This window comes from Paralichthys olivaceus, chromosome 13, assembly GCF_024713975.1.
Source record: "Paralichthys olivaceus isolate ysfri-2021 chromosome 13, ASM2471397v2, whole genome shotgun sequence".
Taxonomy (NCBI): domain Eukaryota; kingdom Metazoa; phylum Chordata; class Actinopteri; order Pleuronectiformes; family Paralichthyidae; genus Paralichthys; species Paralichthys olivaceus.
Genome location: NC_091105.1, coordinates 12,796,255 through 12,818,367, shown reverse-complemented (window position 1 = coordinate 12,818,367; position 22,113 = coordinate 12,796,255). Strand labels below are relative to the sequence as shown.

Below are 22,113 nucleotides of genomic sequence, written 5' to 3'. Positions count from 1 at the left end.
AGTGATTATAAATGAAATAGTTTGATTTAAGCACACTGTTCAGTTTAAAACAGGGAATTTATGCCCTAAATAAATTATCTTCCATGGTTATGTTTAGTTTCTATACTACTAGTATGGTTAATATATTTTTTTAGATGTGTTTTAGATCAAAATCCATTTCATCATTAACAATACTGAAAATTATATTTCAAAATTACTTAAGCCAGTGACTGATAAGTGGAAAACAGCTTAACATGACTGATTTGTGTCCTTCAAATATTATTCCTCTTATTTTATAATGGATATAATAGTAATAGGTTAAATATTGCAAATAAAAGACTGAACAGCCGTTTTGTCCTCTAATGTTTGTCATCATCCTTAATCTGAGAAGCAGGTAATTAAACTGCACAAAATACTTATCAAATAACACAATAGTCATATGTTTAAATACTTAATTCTGTGTCGGTCAACAGTTAGTTATTATAGTTAATTTTTAAGTCAGTACTAATCTTAATCTTACAGTCAGTGCTTTTATTTCAACCTAGTCCAATAGAACCACTTAATTCTAGGCTTCTGTATAACTGATGTTTTCATTTCATGCTTTTCTTAAATGTAACATTATTTTGAAAAGCACATCCATTTGTGTTCCGGTTTCATTGAGATTGTTTTTAACAATGAACACAGGTTTTGCAGCTCGTGTGTAGTAGAACGTAAAACCACGTCCTCTGTCGGTGCAACTTTCAACTCCATTTATGGTTTTAACAGCAGATACACATTCACACTGAAGATACGTTCATTAGTTTATGAATCATTAGTTTGCAGACACATTTATTTGTGTTATAAGTTTCTCTCATTCAAACTTACCACCAGTGGATAAAGGCTTATTAATTATTAAATCATTGGATCAGACAAATTGTTATTAAATCTATCTCCACATATAATCACATAGAAACAGAATAAAAGCAACATCACTCATGCCGGATGCTTTGATTCAATGAAATTCGTTTCCACATCATTTCTTGTGTGTTTAGCGATAAACACACCAGGTGCAAATAGGTGACAACATAAAGTGACTGACTGTGTTAATGTTACACACTGAAGAACAGATGCTGAAGATAAAGCATGTGTTTATAAAACAGAACTGGGAAGAACAGGGTGTACTTGAACCCACCAGCGATCACAAGCTCTTCAGCAGTTTTATAGTTTGTGTCTTTTGGCAGGGTGTTACAACAGAACCTGGCTGCAGGACCCTGGCCAACACTTATGAATATTCATCTACTTACACAACCCTTAGCCTAGTGTGAAAATATGAATGTGATGTTGCTGTTTTGTAAACACACGGCTCCTGCACACTGTACTGGAACTGGAACAGATGCTACTTTGATCTCTGCATTTTATTGAGGCCCAAACTGTTATTATTATTCGCCTGGTGCCAATCGCTCACTCGTTCAGTCACTTGCTGCTGTCATGTTAGAAATTACAGCCCATCTTTATTCTTTATTAGCTCTAACAGTGGAGCTCTGCCTGGAAAAACATGAGAAACATACTCTGTGTGCTCCTGGAAGAACATCTTATTTTCTTTGAGAGTGGTGGGCCTACTGTACGTGTCAGTGTCCCAGTTTCACTACCGTATCTTGATGAATGTGGAAAGCAGGTTTATAACTCTTCCTGTCAATTTGTCTGCCATTTGACTCCACACAGACACAGGAGTCTCAGATCACGCTCTATAGCTGACAGCGTGAGCCCACATCTGCATTGCTCACTGATGGCAGCTTGCTTTTGATCCCTTTCACCGTGCCTAATTAATACCAATTCTTTATGTGGCCCCGGCTCTCAGGATTCTGCCTCTTCCTCACTAGGTACGGCCCTAACTCTCTCTCCAACATCCAGCCTTAAAATGGATGACAAACATATGGGACGCAGAAAAAGTCTGAAGTCAAAGCAGAAACGACTTTTCATGCGGTTTCTGACAGGATAGTTTAGACTGGGAACAGAGAGCCATCTTCAAAAAGGGAGACGTGCACTTGGATAAAAGTCCTGGTTTATCATCAAAGGCCGTCACGCAGATGTAGAACTGAGAAGCCCTGACAGCTTAACGTTAATGTTTTCAATCTTATTTCTGCAGAGCATGAGGATCAATACACCGGCAACAGAAATACAGCATGTTTCTAATACTTGTGTCAATCATGGCAGTATCACACTTAGAAATCAAGCAACTTTTATACTCAGATAAATAAATGAGTGGTAGTTTCCATGGTCTTTGTGTGCAGCTCTGTTAGGTTTCCTCTTTAAGTACCTGTAAGTCTGTGTGTAAATGAATCCCCTCCCTGTGTGAATCACAGTTGGCACATGCAGTCATATTCCATTGCTTTCAGCCATGTACCTGAACAACAGTTGTGAGGATAAACATCAGGCTTTTGTTTTGTTTGGACTTTTCTGACATTTTCAAACAGCTTGAAACGATGATAAAAACCCTGTAACAATAAGGCTTTTGACTTCTCTCCCCTCTCCGTCTTGATTGCCTTTTCACAGCTGCCTGCTTTTGGAGCCACTACAGTCAAAAAGAAAAAAAGTGCCTCCAGACAGAGCAATTATGGTTTTATTTACAATCCCCGTTTCTACAACTTGTCTTTTCTCCATCAGCCCCTTTTCTGCCTCTCTCTCTCCACTTTGTGATCATCGATCAGATTAGAGGAGAACTTCCTCACTTCATTGCCTAATGGTTATTGTGGGCGCCAAACAATTAGGAGTAAAAGACACTGTGGCATTAAAGGGATAATTCCCAAACACAATTAAATCACGGTTTTATGTGCAAGGGGATATCCATTCTGGGGTTTCTGTAAAACCCAGTACTTTAAAATTGATGAGTATAAATCTTTTATTTGATCTTAATGATAGCCTGCTGCCAGTAAAATCATTCTCAAAAGGATTTTCATGTCAAATATTCTCAATGAACCACCCAGCAGAGGTAGTTTTAAAAGCAACAGAGATGTGATTAAGTGTGAGAATGAAGATGAACTCAATGTTTGCTTTTCTTTCACATTCAGGGAACAGCCGACAGAATCCACCTTTGAAGTGGTGGAGTGCAAAAAGAAAAGCTGTTGCCCAACAACAAACAAAGGGCACATTGTCTGAAGCAGACAGCTGACATTCAAAGCAGCAGAGCATTCACAGAATGCAAAACATGTTCATACGAACAATGGCGCCACTGATCTGCTCATGTAAACTCTGCATATGACCCATACATTTCAAAACTGGATCATCCAACTGTAATTTTTGTCTTAGGGGGAAAATAGGTGGCAACAATCACAAACGCATACTTGAAGAGATTTTGACTCTAAACTCTTTCAGTCTCCATGCAGGGGTCTGTCTCATAAAGGAGCAACATGGTGTTTGAGGCAAAAATTCTCAATTTGCACACTTTCATTTTTAATTTGTGGAGGTTTTCTGGTTTTACTCTGCAAGATTCAGATCAAATGACGATACTGTTATGAGATGAGCTCAAGCTCATCTGCGATCTGGTTTTATTCCTGTGATTATTGTCAGGCCTTGCTCATATTGTGACTGTCATGTGTCTCATAAAATACATTGAATTAAAAAAAAATCTGTCTTTCTGTGTGTGAAACTACAAAAGCGTCAGTGCGCCCCCAGGTGGTGGCCCAAGGGCTTTGTTAAAATCTCCAAAATGCAAGTGCTTCAAATGGAGCACAAACACACAAATAAAAGTACAAACAGTGTTGTTTATTACAATGTTATATACAAAATAAAGTTGTTATATGAACATGAGGTTGGAGTTTAAAGAGGAAGAGTTGTTAACATAAATATAGAACAATCAACATTTTCTCTGAACTTTGGACAAAGAGAAACGGCTCTCATTAAAAGACATGAACAGTGTAGGAAAGACAAAGCTCGGTAAACAGACAGTTAACATTTTTAAACAGACAATGGTCTCCTTTACGGAAAGTTTAATCAACATGACAAAACTCAAAGGAACTTAAATATTTGACTTTCTGTATTTCTGATCTTTTACTGTCCACCGAGGTCTCTGACCCACCATGGAATTATTCACTTCTGTCTGACAAGCTGCTTTTTAGTGGGATAAAGCATCAAAAAACATCCCCGGACTGAGCCAATGTCAATTCACCTACGTCACTAAGAAACTCACCGCTACATACAGTTAAAGCTGCATGTTGCATAAAAACATCATACACCTTAGAAATGAGAAAACAATTAACAATTAATAGCACAGAGAACATTCAAGCATTGGGTGCTCCATGTTGAACCGAACTGTCAAACCACCTTTACTGAAACTTTAAATTTCACATCGCTCCTCTGAAGTAGCACCGACAAAATTACCTGGATAAAGACTTTAATGTTATGTATAACATTTGTTAAACAATGTTACTCTTTAGTATATTCAACACAGTACTGCCAAATGAGTGAATGCAGCTCAATAAAAAGATACAAGGGTTGTAGCTTTTCTGCACTACAAACAAACAGGGCATGGGATCCTGAGCTCATAAACAATCATGTGCCAGCCTTTAGGCGATGTAATGAGTTCAGAAACCATTGACCAGATTAGCTTTTTCCTCCTTTTGTTTATCCACCGCTTGGTCCATAGCCTCTAGAAACCTCTCGAGAGTCACTGTCGGTGACTGCGGGCAAATAAATCGACATTAAAAAACAATACTACTCTGTTTTACACGAGCACTCTGTGGAAGAAAATCAAATACTTACCCTCACAAACAGTGCATGGGCCAGAAATGGCAACTTCCTGAGTGCTCTTCCGCTCAGACCTTTGCTTTTTCTGGAAATGTGAAGAAAAACAAAACGGTAGCCTCTGGCTGTTTCACCTCTCACTGTCGCTTGATGTACTGAGCACAGGAAAGCGATTTGGGTGCTATTGCATTAAGTAAGGTTGTACTCACAGAGCGATGCTCCTCAGGTTCAGGCTGTGTTCAGACACCTCGCTCTTAGCAAACCCCATCGTCTCCAGCTCAAACATGGTAAACAGCTGCTGCCGGGGGTAGATGATCTGGCACTACATATATTCACATCAGGAGGAACAGACGCAAACTCACACTATTTAATCAAACGTTTTGCTTCTGCATGGTTGTTGTTTGTGACCATTTTCTGCAGCCTGCTTAAAATACAGCTTAACAGCGCTATTTTGTTGTGATATGTTTCTTTAAGTGAATGTTTTGTCCCTGAAGCAATTATACTTCTAAACTGAGCTCATCCACTTCACACACTTTAAACTTGGAATGAGAGGTTGAGCGTGTGAGCAGAATGCACTTTGTCAAAACTTTCTCAGGAGGTTTTATTTTTATACACAGATACTATTTCGGTGGTGCTATGATGATACTTATTTTAATGTATTTTGTATTTGATGTCTTCTGAATCTGAGTTGTCTTGATGTCTTGTTTTCAACTTGGAACGCTATATCTCTCAACTGCATAACAAATGTACCCTCAGGTACAAATAAAAAAAAAAACCTTGAAGCTATAACCTTGAAGCTTTACCCCCTGTATTACTACAACACACAAAGTAAAAACGAATATTTCAATATCAGACAATAAAATCAAATCTAAAAAATAATTTTTCATTCAAACCAGTCAAAACAATTGGGGCTGGATTTCACTTTGTTTCATTTTGCTGTAACATTTTCTGTCTGAAATGCATTTTGTCACCTGGAATAGATGTATGTAGTACTTTTAGTCCTGTATAAGCCTTTTGCTCTTTACTAATCCAAACCAGTAATGTAAAGAACTTATTTGTGTAGCACGTCAGATAGGGTGTCAGTAAGGCACACATGGAGGAGCTGTATTGATCAACTTTCAAGGCTTCATCTACTTTCACTGCAGCAGGAAAGATGGAAATCAACCTTAAAAGACAAATGATGCAAGATATTTTTGGTCACCTTCATCAGCTCCTCGAGGCAGGAGAGGTAGATGTTGTAGATGCCCTTCTCGGACGGGGGTCCGATGTACTGCTTGATGTCAGCTCTGTCCACAAATGCCAAGTCAATCTTTTCTGTCACGTTGGAGGTCGTCAAGATCACAACATTCGAATGTCTGAAATTTCGAGCCCAAAGGTCAACACAAAATATTCAATTCAAACTAAAATATATAGGAAAGAGACTTGAATATGATGCACATGCTTTGCTTTCTGACCGTTTGATCTGGTCCAGCTGAGTCAGGACAGAGTTGACCACTCGAATGGCGTCAGAGGGCTCGGTTCCAGCCTGGGAGGCGTTCCTTGCTGCTGTCAAACTCTCCACCTACTCACAATCAAGTAGGTTCAAAAAAGTAACAGCCTCAGTCACAGCAAAAACAACCCTGGACAAGATTTAAATTACAATCTAAGACTAATATTCTTGTCTAGGGAATATGGAAGCAAATAAATATCATGCAATAAATACATTTATATCGGAGGTTTAGATTAGACCGGTTCCAGTTTCAAGATGATGTCTAACAAGTGGACTTTTACCTCATCAATCAGGACAAACACAAGAGCGTCTTTGTCATCGATCAGTTGTTGGATCTTTTGAAACATCTTTGTGACCAGCTTGCCGCTCTGCAATAAAGACGCATGATAAACTACCAAAATATGATCAGTTTCATCTAGAAGATCCTCTGATTATCATATTATATTTAAACAATTAAAAAAAGTCCAGGTGTACCTCTGAGAACCACTTTGAGAACAAGCTGTGGCTGTTTATCTCAACGAATTGGCCGTAAGAATACCTGCAGGGAGGGGAGTGTATGTTGAACTGTAAAGAGCAGGTGTTTTGCCTGGGTGAAGCGGTTTCAAAAAAACGACTACCTTACCGACTTGACAGCCTGATTGACAGCTTCTGGGCAAGAGCTTTGCACAGTGACGTTTTCCCTGTGCCCGGGGGTCCTGGATATGACCAAACACAAAGGGATAAATCAATTAATTTAACAATCAATCAATTTTGCCTAATCTCTGACATGACCTCAATAAGAATTACTGTTCCAAGTTACTTACCATGGAGCAGGACAACGCGGTTCCATGAAATCAGGTTGCTATTGACATTTTTGTCTGAGAAGTAAATTGTTGTTGTGACATAATCCAGGAGCTGGAAGAGATGTATGAGAAAGTGTACATACAGTATTCATGTATGAGAAAATCATGCCATCTTTACTTTTGTGTCTCAGCTCGTACAATATACAGTTGAGTATAAAATGTTTTACCTGGGTTTTGACTCCACACTCATACACCAGACTCTCCCAAATCCCATGGAATTCAGCTGTTACAAAAATAGAGATCAAGTCATTCAAGGAAATATCCAGATAAGTAGTCAGATATTATTGAATTTTAAGGAGCCAAAAGGAGATGGGGGGTTTCAAGCAGCACAAAAGTGAGATGAAAATAACAAAAAATGAGCAAACACAAAAGCAGGATGTTTTATAATAATCCCTTTATAATAATTAATAATAAAGAGAATGTAGGCCTGGTTTATCATTATTATCATAACTTTGCTTTAACTATTATGCTTTAACTCGTATTTATATATTATTTTCAAAGATTAGGCTCTTTAAGTGTAAAATGTGGTTCTAAAACAATTTGGGTTTCCATAACACAGTAACAGGGCTTTGGTCAGGTTTTCCCTCAGGCTCCTGCTCAAGCTTCAATGGGTTGTGCTTGAGACAGAAGTATTTCATTAAAAATTTGATTATTAAATCAAAGATTTTCCCAGCATGCCCTTCCATTGACCGCACAATTCTTCAGCATTGATCGTTACCTGCAGGCAACAGCCAGTGATTTGCTGCTGAAAGCTCTTCATCATCTTCAAGACTGAGCGTGCTGGGTCCATCCTCATTCAGAGTGAAGATGTGTACAGAGACAGAGCAGCTTTTCAAATCAAGTGGCTATGTGAGGAAACAGAGTTCATAAAAAAGAATAAATTACCAAGTGCAAAGCATTTCTTTGTAACAAAAAAAAGTTCTAAATGATAAAAGAAAGTACTGACAAGAGATCCCAAAATAACAGACCTGTGTTACCATCTCCTCGATATCAACTATAGACACAGACTCCACATGTTTCCTGAGAAAGTCTTCATCAAACTCCGTCCATCTGTAGTTTCCAAAAAACACGCTGTGGCGATTCAGTAGAGCCAGAACATGCATCCTCACGTCAGACAGTTTAGCTGTGCTGAAATATGAACAGAAACATAACAAAATATATTATTTTTGTCACTTGTAGCCTAAAGCAACGATTTTTTCCCCACAGCTGATCGCTTACACTGTACAAATACCCATAAAGATCTTTTGGGTAAGAATCTAAAAGGAAATTTACAAAATCAAATCAGCTTTTCAGACATGCCTGTGCTCATGATCTGAGGTATTTAAGTAACTGGGGAAAAAACCATACTACATATACAGCATATCAGTGCATCTCATTCTACTTTCACTGTTGTGACAGTAAACATCTTTAGTTGTTTTTAATTCATTTGAACATATTAACTTGGGCTTCAGGGAACAATGGTGGGTCTTTTCCACAACTTTGTGACATTTATTTGCTGATCAATCATTAAATCAGTAATTAAAAGAAAATAATAATCAGGAAAAAAACTGTCAATTGCTGCCTGACAATTATTACTAAAACCTTGTCTGAGGTTTCTGTGTGAATCACATGAATCCAATGAGCACAATAGAGACCAAAACAACTGAGATCTTAAACTAGATCAAACCATCATCATTGATCTACCTCAAGTTTTTAAAGGTATTTGAAGGTTCAGTGTGTAGAAGTGGTGCAGTTGCATGTTGCAGCTGAACACCCCTCACCTCACCTTCCAAACATGAAAGAGAACCTGTGGTCGCCTTCAGTTGTCATAAAAACTCAAAAGATGTTTAGTTTGTCCAGTCTGGGCTATAGATGTAAATATAAATTATTTAAATATAAAGGGCCCACTCTAGGGTAAAGAAAACAACAATTCCTACAATTTAGATGATCAAACACAAGTGAAAACATCACTCAGATTATTTTATATTTAATTTCTGCCAATAGATCCCTTTCACCTAGATCTTACACACTAAATTGTTTGTCATTATCTGCTCTCGAAGAAGAGATTAAAACCCCAGTGTTCATTCAGGGGCAATAATCAGAGTAAATTAATATGATTCACTTACATAACAATCTAATTTAATGGAAAAAGGTTGATGTTTATCTTGATATAATATTTTAGCTATAGTGTCCTGCCTTAGTTGTGCAGATACTGTTTTTAAGGAGTACATTTCTAACATCCTAGAGATCCATCAAATAACATGGTACCCTCCAGAGGGTCCAGGTTGGTAAACCAGCATCAGAGACTTGTAAACACCTGAGCTCACCCACCTGTCAGATCTAACATGGACCTCCACATGGATGTCTTGTTTCTGGTTGCCCACCTCCATCCTGTCCGCCTCCATCCCTGTAAAACTGCGGACACAACCCCAGAGCTTTAACAGCAGCAGCACAAAGTCCACACACACTAACACTTCAGGTGAAACACATCTGCTGAACCAGAACGCATCTTTTTTACGTTCGGTAGCTGAGTGAGAGGGCGAAGTTGTAGCTAGCTAATATAGCATGCTAACGTTAACGCCTCTACAGGGCAGTTTTTAATCGTGAATAAGATGGAGACTATAACTTACGAGCTTAACGTTATGAGGCAGGTTATTGTCAGGAGCCAGCGTCGTGCTGAATGACCACGGGTGGAAGCTGTCAGGTGTGTCACACAACCGGCAGCTTGTTGAATTCAGCGCGCTGTTTCTTTACACCGGAAACACATCGCCAGCCTGGAGGAAGCACTTCCGGCTACCGCTAGTTTTCTAGCAAAGATTTGTTTTAGGGCGACGCTAGCTAATGGTGTCAACATCAGTGGATTAAAACACCAGATAACTACACGGAGACATGGGGAAAAAACACAAGAAACACAAACCCGAGTGGAGAACAGTAGACGGTACCTGAATGCACCTTTTACCATCAGCTCTTTGACACAACTCTTTTGTTCCAGCTAGCTTAGTGTTAGCTTTCTCAGCCTAGCCTGTCGATTCAATGTTTTGCTACAGTTCATTTCCCTGTTATGATGTATATAACTGTGCGTGTTTTCTGGCTGTGCTGTTGAGACAGGGGCAAGACAACTAGTTATTACTTTATATCATTTTTTTAATTGATCTTATGATTAATCACATAATCAGTCAAGATGTGTTGTCAACAAAACAACACAGTAGAACACAACCCACTCACACAACATAAGGTATAAGGTTTTCTAGAGACTGAAAAGATTTGGCAATATATACCATCTATTAAGTATTATTACACAGAACTTACAATACTCCTATCATATCAATGTTTACTTTGTCAACTCCTTCCATTGATTCCTGTCTTAGCATCTGTCTTGTTTGTTTTGATTGCAGACTATGAGGACAAGGCTCTTGAGAAGCCCCTAAAGCTTGTGCTCAAAGTTGGAGGAAGCGAGGTGACAGAGCTCTCCGGTTCGGGCCATGACTCCAGCTACTACGATGACAGATCGGACCATGAGCGAGAGCGCCACAAAGAGAAGAAGAAGAAGAAGAAAAAGAAGTCTGAGAAGGATAAAGACAAGTATGTGAACGATGACGAGAGACGACGGCGAAAGGTTTGTTGATAAGAGAACATTCATCCACCTGAGAAATAGATTGGTGCTGTATTTTAAAATGACCTTACATTACACAGGAGGAAAAGAGGAAGAAGAGAGAGCGAGAGCAGAATGAATCCGAGACAGCAGCTGCAGCTTCTATCAACACTGGTGTCCCTGTTGAGCCTTTTACATTGCCGAAAACTATAACTATCTCCTTAGAGGTGAGTAAGCCTGAAAATATGACCATTACATTTTCAATGACATCTTAGTCTCATCACTCACCTCATATATGTTTCTCATCAGCCGGAAGAGAAGAAGAAAAAGAAAGAGAGGTTTGAAATAGAGCCTGAAGTTGAGGAGTTTCACCCCAATGTGAAGGTGGAAGTAGAGCAGCAGGGAGACAGACCAGTCCGAGCATGCAGGACACAACAAGGTAAGACAACCTGTCCAGTGGCATAATATCAGATTCTTATGAGATGCAAACATTACATCTCATCACTTGACATTTAAGGAATTATTCAGTCGTAAATCTAAAAAGTTCCATATTTGTGTTTTTCCACCACAGAGAATGAGTGCACACCTCGTCAACAACTGCTGGAGCACTTCTTACGTCAGCTGCAGAGGTGAGAAATGCTAATTTAATGTAATTTTTGCAAACGTGTAATGTCAGCCATCTGTCATTGTTTTTAAGAGTTATGATTTACAAAGCTCATATGCTGACACTAGTCCCTGAGAATGAATCCTGGTGTTTTGGGGGTATACCGTTTCTTGTTTATCAAACACTATCAGGAACCTATACAATATAGATGTCTTTAATTAATGTGCATATTGCCATAAAATGTTGCTCAAAGCATAAGACCTTCCCACTTTGGACATTGGGCTTTCTTTTTAAACCAATTTCAGGTCAAATTTTTGTTTTTGCATGCAATGTCCAATGCTTCATTTGGTTTGACATGAAATGATTTGAGCACATACGGTCCAATGTGGGCAACGCCCTTTGATTTTCATAACATTCACCAGCAAAATTTGCATTTGTAATTTGTCTGTTTGAGTAGGCGTGACATGAAGGGAATTTTTTTGTACACTACTCTTTTGAAGAGCTGATTTATTTACTATAAATTGCACAAAGGGAAATGTGAATAAGGTTGCATTATTTCTTCTCATTTACCAAATACCAGCATGAGCAGAATCTATACATATTGATCATAGAGACGTGACAGATAATGAAAACTTCCACATGAAAATACAAGTCAAAACTAATCTAAAACCTGCTATTGAATAACACCGGTGCATCACTTGTCCTTCCAGGAAAGACCCCCATGGATTCTTCTCATTTCCTGTAACGGATGCGATTGCTCCTGGTTACTCAACAATTATCAAACATCCTATGGACTTCAGCACCATGAAAGACAAGATTAGAGACAATGAGTACAACACAGTAACAGAATTTAAGGTGAAGTATATTTATTTCTTATATTTATTTTGAGAGCATCATCAACTTTAAGATTGCTGTGTATGTAGAGTGTGTTTTCACCTATACCTGTTTGCAAACCTTTTGACCTTCAGGCGGACTTTAAACTGATGTGTGACAATGCAATGGTGTACAACCGACCAGAGACTGTGTACTATAAGGCTGCCAAGAAACTGCTCCATACAGGATTCAAGATGATGAGCAAGGTAATGGGATTATATGGACGTCAGGTCAAAAAACGTTTCCCCTACTATAGTTTATGTAGTATTAGAAACCTTATTTTCCCTATACAATTTCCTACTGTCTTTCTCATCCCTTTCCTTTCTAATCTTTTCATTTCCTCTCAGGCAGATCAAGTTAAGTGTTTTCCTTCTCTTTTCCTCTGCTCTGTGTACAGGAGCGTCTGTTAGTTCTTAAACGCAGCATGTCTTTCATGCAAGACATGGATTTCACCCTGCAGGCAGCCATTTTGGGAGATGAAGACCTAACCGCTGATGAAACTCCTACAGAGATTATCCCCATCCCAGTGGAATCAGCGAAGAAGTCCAGGAAGCAACCAGTCAAAGACATGAAGGAAGTCATAAGGTATAACTTCTTTGTAAACTCTCAATTAAGTGGGAATTTTTTTCTGTATTCGCCTACTGAGGCTTTGTGATACAGCATCCTGTCAATGTAATGATCTGGTACCATTGTCATGTCTGTTTTCTCAGTTACCTGTATGAACCAGAGGGAAATGCTTGCAGCCTGACTGACAGCACAGCAGAGGAGCATGTCCTGGCTCTGGTTGAACACTCTGCAGATGAAGCCCGTGATCGCATCAACCGATACATGCCAAACTCCAAGGTTTTCAAACTTACTGAATGTGTATACACTTTAATTCTTACAGAATATTCCTACTGGTTATGGGGGCATTTTATGAGATCATGACGAAGTAGTAGAAAGACATTCACACTACTATTAGATGATGATTCATTTTTAATTACATCAAGATGTGTCTATGTGATTATGTCATTGTTATTCTCATTAATATGTGTATTGACAATAAATTGTCTCATCTATTTTTCCAGATGGGGCACTTGCGCAAAGAATCAGATGGTTCTCTTCTATATACTGTTGTAAATCAGCTTGATCCTGATGCTGAAGGTTTGCTTTCATTTTGCTGGTCTTTTAAACATCGTTCAAAACCCAATGTTCTCTATGATCGTCACAATATTAGTATAATCAGTAAATTTAGTTTATTAAGCATTTTGTCCTGTTTTTCGCAGAAGAGGAGACTCATAAAGTGGACCTGAGCTCTCTGTCAAATAAACTTCTGCCTGGATTAACAACATTAGGTTTCAAAGATGACAGGAGACACAAAGGTGAAAGTGCACTCTTTTATTTGATTCATGTGTGTCACTTAAACTCTCAAAAGTCAGTGGCTTATGATTGATCTTGCTCTGCGTAGTGACCTTCCTGAGCAGTGCTTACAACACCCAGAGCCTTCAGAAGAACTCCGTCTTTCCAGACTTGCTGCCTGATGAGGTGGACATGCTCTATTCAGCTTATGGAGATGACACAGGGGTACAATGTGCTTTGAGGTAAGGGATTTTTATTTTGTCTTAGGTAGGACTTGGGTCTTAACCTTTCTAGAGATAAAAGTATCTTCACTTTCAGCTTGTAATTTTTTTTATTTTCTTTATGACTCTTCAGTATACAGGAGTTTGTCAAGGGCTGTGGAAGTGTCACCAAACATTGGGTTGATGGTCTTTTGGACAAGATGACTGCAGACGATCATACTAAAGCTGTTAACCAGATCCGGCAGGTATGTCAGATTTGTACTTAAGTAATTTACAAAGATTATCAAAATCTTATACATCCATCACCCACTCTCAGTAAGACATTTGGTTTTCTTTGGTGTAGGACCTGTGTATTTGTGTAAATTATACTTCTTTCATGTTTCAGAAAAGAAACATGATGCTAAAACCTGATGAAACCAAATCCAACATTTGTGACATACAGGTATGCTGTAGTTTATAAACATTGCACTAAGTAGTATTTACTGTCTTGACTGTCTGACTAACACAGTGTGTTTTCCTTCAGATGCCAGATGGCACTGGCCTGGGAGAGAGTGGCTCAGTCCTGGACTTCATGTCAATGAAGAGCTATCCTGATATGTCCCTGGATATTTCCATGCTTAACTCATTGGGTGATTATCTTCTGTCATTTAGGTTGCTTTACAAGTGTTCACTTTAATCATAAGTTAATGGTCAATGTAAAAAGGGTCATTCACCTATTTAGTGCCTTTACCTGTATTGAAATAACCCATATTTATTAGCAAAAGATATACATTTAAAAACTTGCATACGTGACTTTTTCACTTCTGCATTCAGTTAATTTCCTACACTGATCGTCCTTTTACCTTTTTTAATCAGGTAAAACAGTGAAAAAGGAGCCGGGGAATGAGGAGGGCCAGCAGCATTTTGACGATGCAGACAAACTCCTGCAGGAGTTCCAGGAGGCTCAGGTCGACAGAGTCGGCTCCAGACCCTCGTCCAACCTCTCCTCCCTCTCCAATGCCTCTGAGAGGGACCAGCACCACCTAGGTAAACTTCCATCATATGTTGCTCAGCTCCTTGGTGAATGTCAGCCAAATGTTAAGCCTCCACTCTTCTGCAACATTTGTATTGCTTTCCACACAACATTAACATCAGCACCCTAAGAGCCATGTTTTCTTTTATCCGCAGGGAGCCCATCACACCTAGGTGTTGGGGACCAGTCGGAAATGGTTCACGATCCCTACGAGTTCCTGCAATCTCCGGAGCCAGAGAGCTCTGCCAACAGCTGACCACACACACACTGCCAATTTCTTACCCTGGTGTTAACAGCGCTCTGCTCTGTTGGACTGTTTAAACACTGTGGAGACAGCAGGAGCCTCTAATCTGTTTTACGGACTGAATATGATTGTACAGACTGTTTGTTGTGTAATTGTATGTTTCTTTTGCATCTGAAAAATAAACGATTGCACCTGTATTTATAAATGTGCGGTTTAGTAGTTTGTTTTTTGGACATCACCAAATGCAGAAACTGACGACCAAGAATACATTAATGCACGCATGAATACATCTGTAGTGAGACAATGTTGTAAGGTCGTCCAGCTGCATAGGAAGATGCACTGCTGACTCCTGAGGTCTCAGATTATTGCAGGATGTCACCAGAATAGGGAAGTGAAAGAATAAAGCTATATAATGTAACATGAGAAACTTGGAGAGAAAAGTTAACCATTAAAGTAGGGGCCGTTTTAAAGCAGAAGTGCGTGGGTGCTTATCTGTGTTTGCACTTGCTGCTTGTTGCTGGTGTAAACAAAGTCTGCTTTTATTCTCCTGGGCTGAAGAAGACAAAAGTGAGAGTTTGACAGACCGTTTTTTCAGTCAGTGAACAGCCTCAGTGATCAGTCAGTGTTGAACGGGGCTGTAGCGCGCATGCGCGGCAGCACGGTTTCCATAGCGCTGCTCAGACCTGCTGAGTGAGTTGATTCTTCAACTTCTGACTCGAGTCCTCAGGAGAAACACGGACGATGAGCGCTTCCATCCGTCTCCACGTCTGTTTTTTAATCGATTCTCTTTATTTCTCAGGTTTGTGTGTGTCGATCATGTGAAATCGACTTTTTATTTTGAAGTACCTGCTCGGCTGACAGACTAATCGAAGAGAATCAAGCGGTGGAAATCTGCGTTTGTATTTTTAAAAGGAACATTTGTTTAATCTAATCATCGATTCGTTTCACCTGAGAAAGTAAGTACATCATCTATATTCCTCATACAAAACCAAAACATCTGTGTGTGGATTACACATAAATAAAAGGTGAACCACTGTAAAAACAGACAATATTGTTTTTCACATTTAACTAGTAGCTTTAGCTGTAAAGCAAAACTCAAAGCCCGAGGGGTTTCTTCCTATTTTTACTTGGAGTTCAGTGATTATCAAAAATCATTAGCTTATTAATTGACTTTAACAACACAAAAAGCCATTAAGTTCATATATTTATTTATCTGACTGGTTTGTAGCTCATATAAGAAGAGAGTTTTAGTGCAGCTCAAGGGTTATGTAAGACATCAGGTCAAAAGCAAAACATGTGATTACAAGGCATTTTAACAGAGACTAGGATGTTTCACTGTCTGGCTCTTTTTTCTGTTAATCAGCTGTTTTCTTTCAGCTATGTGTGACATCATCATCCTCTTTATTTATATTTGCTGGTGTCTTGATGAATAAGACACCCTCCTACACCCTTAATCATTGTGAACACAGTTGCCAGGTTATAGGGTACGCCCATCTAAGAATAATAACAGAAGGCCAGCCATACATCCTATCAAGGTCATTAGATCGTTTTTTTTGTTGTAACAGATTGCAAACCTGTTACTCTGTATTCACTGTATTCAATCATTGTGATATATAGTCCACTCTATTTATACATGTGAATGTATGCTCTATGTGTTAAAGGTACTTGTGGCTAATTCACTATCATTAACACTCAGCTCATTTTCCTAACTCATTTCCCCAGCAAATGTGGCCACGCACTCTGCTGCAGCTTCACTGACTTGTTAATCTGTGTGTGGATGAGGGCTAGAGGACAGACTCTACAGACTGTCTCTTCTCTTATGTCTTGTCGTTTTCTGGCACCTGTCTAGAGATGAGCTGCTTCAGTGAGAGCCGGAGACGCACATCTCCCATGCGGGGCAGCAGCAGAAATGAGCTGGTTCCCTCCAAACCTCCCAGGATGAACGGGTGGTCGTGGCCCCCTCAGGCCTTCCAAGTGGTCGGCTGGTTGGTGTACAGCTACTTCGCCATAGTCGGCTTCGGCATCTACATCCCTCTTCTTCCTCTGCCGTGGAACCATGTGCTCTACTCCGTATCCTTTAACACGCAGCTGAGACCTGGCTGTCATTGTAGCTGAGTGTGCAGCAGAGGCTCTTTCAGAGCTGAATATGGAGCAGACATTATCCCCTGCTATGGTTTTCTTTGTGCCGTTGCTTCATAAGACAAGGATGTTGTTGTGTGGGCTCTGTGTATGGCCTTCAGTCACATCAGACATGACTCTGTCTCTGTTTCTGTTCTCTCTATTATGCCCAATAGACATAATCACTGGTGCTTTTGTCACATGTTGAATGCTGCATGATGCCAAAACACTAGTTTATTTAACCCAAGCTCTACTTTTAGTTTCTGGTTCAGTTTTTATTTGACTTAATTGCACATTTATCAGAGTTTTTATCTGCAGCAAGGAAGTGATGTTTTCATCTGCATTTGTTTGTTAGTTAGCAGGATTACACAAACTACTGGAATACCCTTGGTGGAAGTATGAAGTATTAATCAGGGAAGACCCTATTACATTTTGGTGTGGATCCGGATCAGGGACCAGATCCAGGAATTATTTTTCCTCTTTTTAAAAATTGTGAGACAGGGTGTATTTCAACATTTTCATTGATTTCCCAGATAATGATTTATGGATCTTGATGAAAAAACCAAGCATGTTTAGGGGCCTGATTTTTAAGAGTTTGTGCCATTTGGTGCATTTAAATGTGGTTTTATAAGGGGACTGTTGGGCCTTGGCAGAGTTATGAGTGCGACTGATTCCCATTCTACTGCTTGTCTGTTATTCGTACTATTTTTCTTGACTCTAGTTTTGTAAAGCTGACGGGCATAGCATTTATCGTGCACCTCCTCACCCACATTGCTGCCGTCACTATAGACCCAGCGGACGCCAGCGTCAGGGCCAAACCGAGCTACTCCAGCCCAATGCCACATTTTGATCGGAAAAAGCAGCTGCATGTCATCCAGGACTTGCACTGTTATCTATGTGATGTCAAGGTGTATGTATTCACTGAAAGCTACACACCTTAATGAGATTTCACTTTTCAAGTCAGTAAGTATACTAGGTGTTTTAATGGTTTAAATCTTCATCTGTCTTCGTGTAGTGGCCCCAAAGTAAAACACTGTGGTGTTTGCAACAAATGTGTGGAAGACTTCGATCACCATTGCAAATGGCTGAACAACTGCGTGGGTGGCAGAAACTACTGGTAAGTAGTTTGACATCTATGAATTATGGCGTGTTCCTGTATATTAATACTAGGTTTTGTTTGCTGCCTTCAGGTGCTTCTTTGTGGCACTGTCCTCTGCTACGATGGGGGCCTTCCTCCTTGTTGTTGTCATCTTCTTCATCTTTATTCAGCATTACCTGGACCCAAACACTCTAAGAACTGCTCCACAGTTTGGTAGTGAGTCACCACAACCTTTGAACTTTCTTTATCTGACTACATCCTAGGCACAGGAACATATTTGCATATTTTCTTACTGTTATTTGCATCATTAAAAGCATTTTATGTGTGTTTCTACAGGTATGCTGGGGAATGGGACCTGGCTGGCGTTTATACCATTAGCACCCATTAAGACTAGTTCAGCCGGTCTCCTCATATTGGCCTTTATAACAGTGATGCTGTGCATTGTCTGCCTGCTGCTGCTCTGTCATCTCCTAGGTTTTCACTTTTACCTCTGTAAGTCACAATCATTAAAATGGACATTTGATAGGTCTCTTTCTCCTCATTCAGTTGACCTCATAGTGTCCCTCTGTCTGTCTGTTCAGTTTCTAAAGGAATAAGCACATATGACTATGTAAAGATGCAGCACCAGAAAGATGCTAGAATCAGGGACAATGAAGCAGGAAACTCGAATGATACCAAAACCCATAACATGGACCCCAAGGTGAGACCTGCTCTTTGCTTTTCACTGTTGATCACATGTTTATTTGTGTCTGCAAAAACATGTTTTTTCCTCTCTTACAGAACCAAGATCATTCAATTGACTGTGAGCCTGCGTTATCACAGAGTTCAAGGTAAATCTGATTCCTTACAGTTCTTGTTACACACATTTAACATACATACATTTATTATTTTGTGTCATGTCAATGCATTTGGCACATCCCTTCTTCGGATTACAAGACACCTAATTTACAAAGATAGGTACATATACAAAACGTTGAAGCAAATTTTGTGGCGAAAGATGCTCAAGACTTTTGTTTTTTCTGTAGTTCCTGCAAATTTGATGATGGAGTCCCACTTAGCAGCATCATTCCTGGGTCCATATGTACAGAGGTAAGGATGAATAACCTTTCAAATGTTTTTCATGCACTAAATGGGTCATATAGCATTTTAATTTCTCTTTGAAACAGCTGGAAAACCTCAAGATATCAACAGAAAAGGAGAATAGTTTTCATTATGGCACAGAAAATCCTACTGAGGACACAGAAAGTAAGTATTTGACAGTACTCATCCCATCTTAATTAGGTCTTCACTGAGTTAAACAAATAAGATAACAATAATTAGATTATATGTTTTACAGTATTAATTATAGGAATGTCTTTGTTCATTTCTAAAGAACATTAGCTCATGAAGCTTTTAAGTGGTGCTTATTCCTGTCTTGTTTCCTTTGTATAAAAGGGGAAATAAATGACATCAGATGCAGGAAGCCTGGTGCTGATGAAGAGGCTCAGAGCCCCTGTGTGCAGTCTGTCGACAGTGTTCCTGTGGTGCAGGACCCTCTGGGCAGCTCAGTTATGACTCCAGACGACACGTGATAGGAACTGACGTCTGATGAACTGCAGGGAATGATGATATGCTGCTTTCAGGGACCATTTATTATGAGTCTTTGCCTCATGAAACTGATGATCATGGACACATTATTGACGTGGACAAAGGACATCATCGACGCCACCTCAAAGTTTGATACAGTTTTTTTTAATCTAGTGGACATTTTTTATGCAATTAAAAAAAAAAAAGTGTTTTTATTTACAATGTCTTTTTATGTCAGATGAATTATTTAAAGCCTGGTTTGATCTCACTGACTTGTACAAAAGGTCCAGCTCACATACATTCATATTCAACCTGAGTCAGATAGATACAACTCGTATTTTGGCATCTTCCTTAAAAGCTGAAACATAATACTGGAGTTTACTTTTCATATTCTGAGCCAGATTGGTTTCATCAAGGCATTTACACCCTGTCATTTTATCTGGAGACCAAAGAGAGAACCTCTACAGGAGTTAGAGGATGTGTCAAAACACATCCTCTAACTCCTGTAGTGGATCAGATAGAAGCTCGAAAATGAAGTCCAGCAGTTCAGCTTTCTGTTCACTGTTGATTTCACAAAGCCATCACTGCTTAGTGTCACTTTTAGCTGAATCTGATAGCAAACTATATAAACAGACTGTGTGTATTTCTAGTTTCTGTCTTATATTCTAAGTTAAACAGATATTAACTGGTAGAATTTGGCACAAAACAGTGGTTTGCCCATAGCTGCTGAGCTTGTTCAGCAAAAAAAAATCGGCTAAAAATCCTATTTGATTGGCTTTCATAGAAGCAGTTTGAAAGCAGAGTGATTCACAGTTATTTTAGTGGGATAGTTCAGATGTGTTGCTGGCCATCAGGGTATGTCTAAAAGATAAGGATTTGATGAATACACAACCAGGACTAACAAGAATTGACCCAAAGAAAATAAACTAAATTGTCCTATCTTGTACGACTGTCAACTGTGTTTAAGTTGGCAAAACACCCTGTTTAGCAACAGCTATCACATCCAGGAGGCTGTCAAAGTGTATTTCTACTTTTTGATGCAGTAAGTAAATCTGCTCAGTTCTCAAACGAATCAGCATTTAGCTTTGCAGCTCTTTAGCTCCATCAGCACCTGGAGGGTTTTGTGCTCACAGCTCCTTTTAAGGGCCACTGAAGGGTGACCTGATTCCTGGGGGCAAAGCAAGGAAAGCTGAGCGTATACTGAAATTTATATTTTATATTTATCTATCACTTTTACAGACTCCTGAAATGTTGTAACCTTCACAGTAAGTAACCCATCACTGTTTGGTTCCTAAAAGGAACAGTCAGATTTAATTTAAAAGATACATGAATTATTCATTTATTTATCTGTTAATTTGATTTGAGACTTTGAGACATGAAATGTAGGAGACCACTCAATTGTTGTGCTCAAGTGTTTGTAACCTGTCCCATATTTTCCCCACCAGAGGGCTGCAGACACTGGGTGGGTTGTGTTTTTATGTTGATTGTTTAACAAGGGTTGGTCTGGGTGGTTTAGGGTTAGGTTTCATCTGTTTATTTCAGAGAGAACTATCTGTTATGTGCTCATCTAATGGAGCCAGTCTCTTCCTCCTATACTTTATAGAGGAGAACTCTATTGTTCAGTCATTTGTTATCATGGCTTGAATTACTTGATGGACCTTTATTTCACAGCACATAAGAAAGCTGTTCCATGACTCAGCTCTGTCCCCTCTTGTGGTTTCTGTGTTTTAGGAAGCCCTGAAAGTGAGACCATGAGTCCTCATGCACAATACTCGGCACGCTGAAACCAAATCAGCTAATAGAACGCCATCACTGATTGTGTTATTTACACCTGCTGTACCTGCTATTTCCACTGTATTGTATTGTACTGTATTGTTTTGTCACAAGTCTTAAGAAATAATCTCTCTGTATTTATTATTTGTTTATGAGGCAAATTATGTGGGAGAAGCAACAAACAGAGTTAATCAGTATGAAATAACAAAATAAGACTATCAGTCCATGTTGCATTCACACAACTAAATTATGTTTAAATAGTAAGTATTTCCCATATCTATTTATTTTCTATGTAAATAAACCATGAGAAACAACAACTGCTTGAGGCCTGAGTTAGGGGAAAAGCCTCAGAGAAAAGATTTTCAACTCTCATAAGGTATTGTTGAAACCGAGCCTTACACTTATATGGTATGTGCTTTATAAGTTTGGTGGAACTGTTTCTGATCATGAGATTAGATCATGAGATTAGCTCATTGTGTCATTTTTTCCCCAAAATGTTTTTTTTTATTGCAAAACCTGATTTCACACACAGCACAGAGTCTGTTCAACTGTTGACTGATAGTAAAGTGACTTTTGTACACCTACACCTCACCACAGTGTGGCGCAATTGAATTCTTGCTCAAGAATATTATATCATCAAGTGTTTACACCAGTCTGCTCTCATC

General features: G+C 39.2%; 3 protein-coding genes across 4 annotated transcripts; 2 read left to right on the top strand and 1 right to left on the bottom strand.

Annotated features, from left to right (window-relative positions):
• Window positions 1-3,699: 3,699 nt before the first annotated feature.
• Window positions 3,700-9,778, bottom strand: trip13 (thyroid hormone receptor interactor 13). Its single transcript, XM_020093415.2, has 14 exons — window positions 9,639-9,778; window positions 9,340-9,423; window positions 7,998-8,157; window positions 7,748-7,874; window positions 7,197-7,252; window positions 6,991-7,081; window positions 6,810-6,882; window positions 6,662-6,725; window positions 6,469-6,555; window positions 6,153-6,259; window positions 5,900-6,053; window positions 4,908-5,020; window positions 4,717-4,786; window positions 3,700-4,634 (listed from the first exon to the last, which is right to left on the bottom strand). The coding sequence occupies exons 2-14, from the start codon at window positions 9,411-9,413 to the stop codon at window positions 4,539-4,541; spliced, it is 1,272 nt and encodes a 423-aa protein (XP_019948974.1). The 5' UTR covers window positions 9,414-9,423; window positions 9,639-9,778; the 3' UTR covers window positions 3,700-4,538.
• brd9 (bromodomain containing 9) lies at window positions 9,766-15,097 on the top strand. Of its 2 annotated transcripts, none has more exons than XM_020093414.2 (17): window positions 9,766-9,946; window positions 10,404-10,624; window positions 10,702-10,827; window positions 10,910-11,039; window positions 11,172-11,229; window positions 11,915-12,059; window positions 12,173-12,283; window positions 12,538-12,662; window positions 12,788-12,920; window positions 13,145-13,220; window positions 13,343-13,438; window positions 13,525-13,657; window positions 13,770-13,881; window positions 14,022-14,078; window positions 14,160-14,265; window positions 14,492-14,662; window positions 14,804-15,097. In XM_020093414.2, exons 1-17 carry the CDS (start codon window positions 9,898-9,900, stop codon window positions 14,902-14,904), a joined length of 1,950 nt encoding a protein of 649 aa, XP_019948973.1. In that variant the 5' UTR covers window positions 9,766-9,897; the 3' UTR covers window positions 14,905-15,097. The 2 variants fall into 2 exon arrangements, with proteins under 2 accessions (XP_019948973.1, XP_019948972.1); XM_020093413.2 differs by having other exon boundaries at window positions 9,771-9,946; window positions 12,475-12,662.
• A 254-nt stretch (window positions 15,098-15,351) lies between these two features.
• Window positions 15,352-21,574, top strand: zdhhc11 (zinc finger DHHC-type containing 11). Its single transcript, XM_020092827.2, has 11 exons — window positions 15,352-15,848; window positions 16,742-16,962; window positions 17,742-17,920; window positions 18,026-18,127; window positions 18,201-18,325; window positions 18,446-18,601; window positions 18,691-18,809; window positions 18,890-18,939; window positions 19,135-19,198; window positions 19,276-19,354; window positions 19,544-21,574. The coding sequence occupies exons 2-11, from the start codon at window positions 16,744-16,746 to the stop codon at window positions 19,678-19,680; spliced, it is 1,230 nt and encodes a 409-aa protein (XP_019948386.1). The 5' UTR covers window positions 15,352-15,848; window positions 16,742-16,743; the 3' UTR covers window positions 19,681-21,574.
• Window positions 21,575-22,113: the final 539 nt, after the last annotated feature.

Excerpts from the sequence above, each read along its gene's own strand:
- trip13 (XM_020093415.2), bottom strand. The coding sequence starts at position 9,413 with ATGGAGGCGGACAGGATGGAGGTGGGCAACCAGAAACAAGACATCCAT. Across the intron at positions 7,082-7,196 it reads AGTGTGGAGTCAAAACCCAG|CTCCTGGATTATGTCACAAC; the intron begins GTAAAACATTTT and ends CATCTCTTCCAG. Across the intron at positions 6,726-6,809 it reads TCAATCAGGCTGTCAAGTCG|GTATTCTTACGGCCAATTCG; the intron begins GTAAGGTAGTCG and ends CCCTCCCTGCAG.
- brd9 (XM_020093413.2), top strand. The coding sequence starts at position 9,898 with ATGGGGAAAAAACACAAGAAACACAAACCCGAGTGGAGAACAGTAGAC. Across the intron at positions 10,828-10,909 it reads CTATAACTATCTCCTTAGAG|CCGGAAGAGAAGAAGAAAAA; the intron begins GTGAGTAAGCCT and ends GTTTCTCATCAG. Across the intron at positions 12,284-12,474 it reads GATTCAAGATGATGAGCAAG|GAGCGTCTGTTAGTTCTTAA; the intron begins GTAATGGGATTA and ends CTCTGTGTACAG.
- zdhhc11 (XM_020092827.2), top strand. The coding sequence starts at position 16,744 with ATGAGCTGCTTCAGTGAGAGCCGGAGACGCACATCTCCCATGCGGGGC. Across the intron at positions 17,921-18,025 it reads TATCTATGTGATGTCAAGGT|TGGCCCCAAAGTAAAACACT; the intron begins GTATGTATTCAC and ends GTCTTCGTGTAG. Across the intron at positions 18,602-18,690 it reads AGGTTTTCACTTTTACCTCT|TTTCTAAAGGAATAAGCACA; the intron begins GTAAGTCACAAT and ends CTGTCTGTTCAG.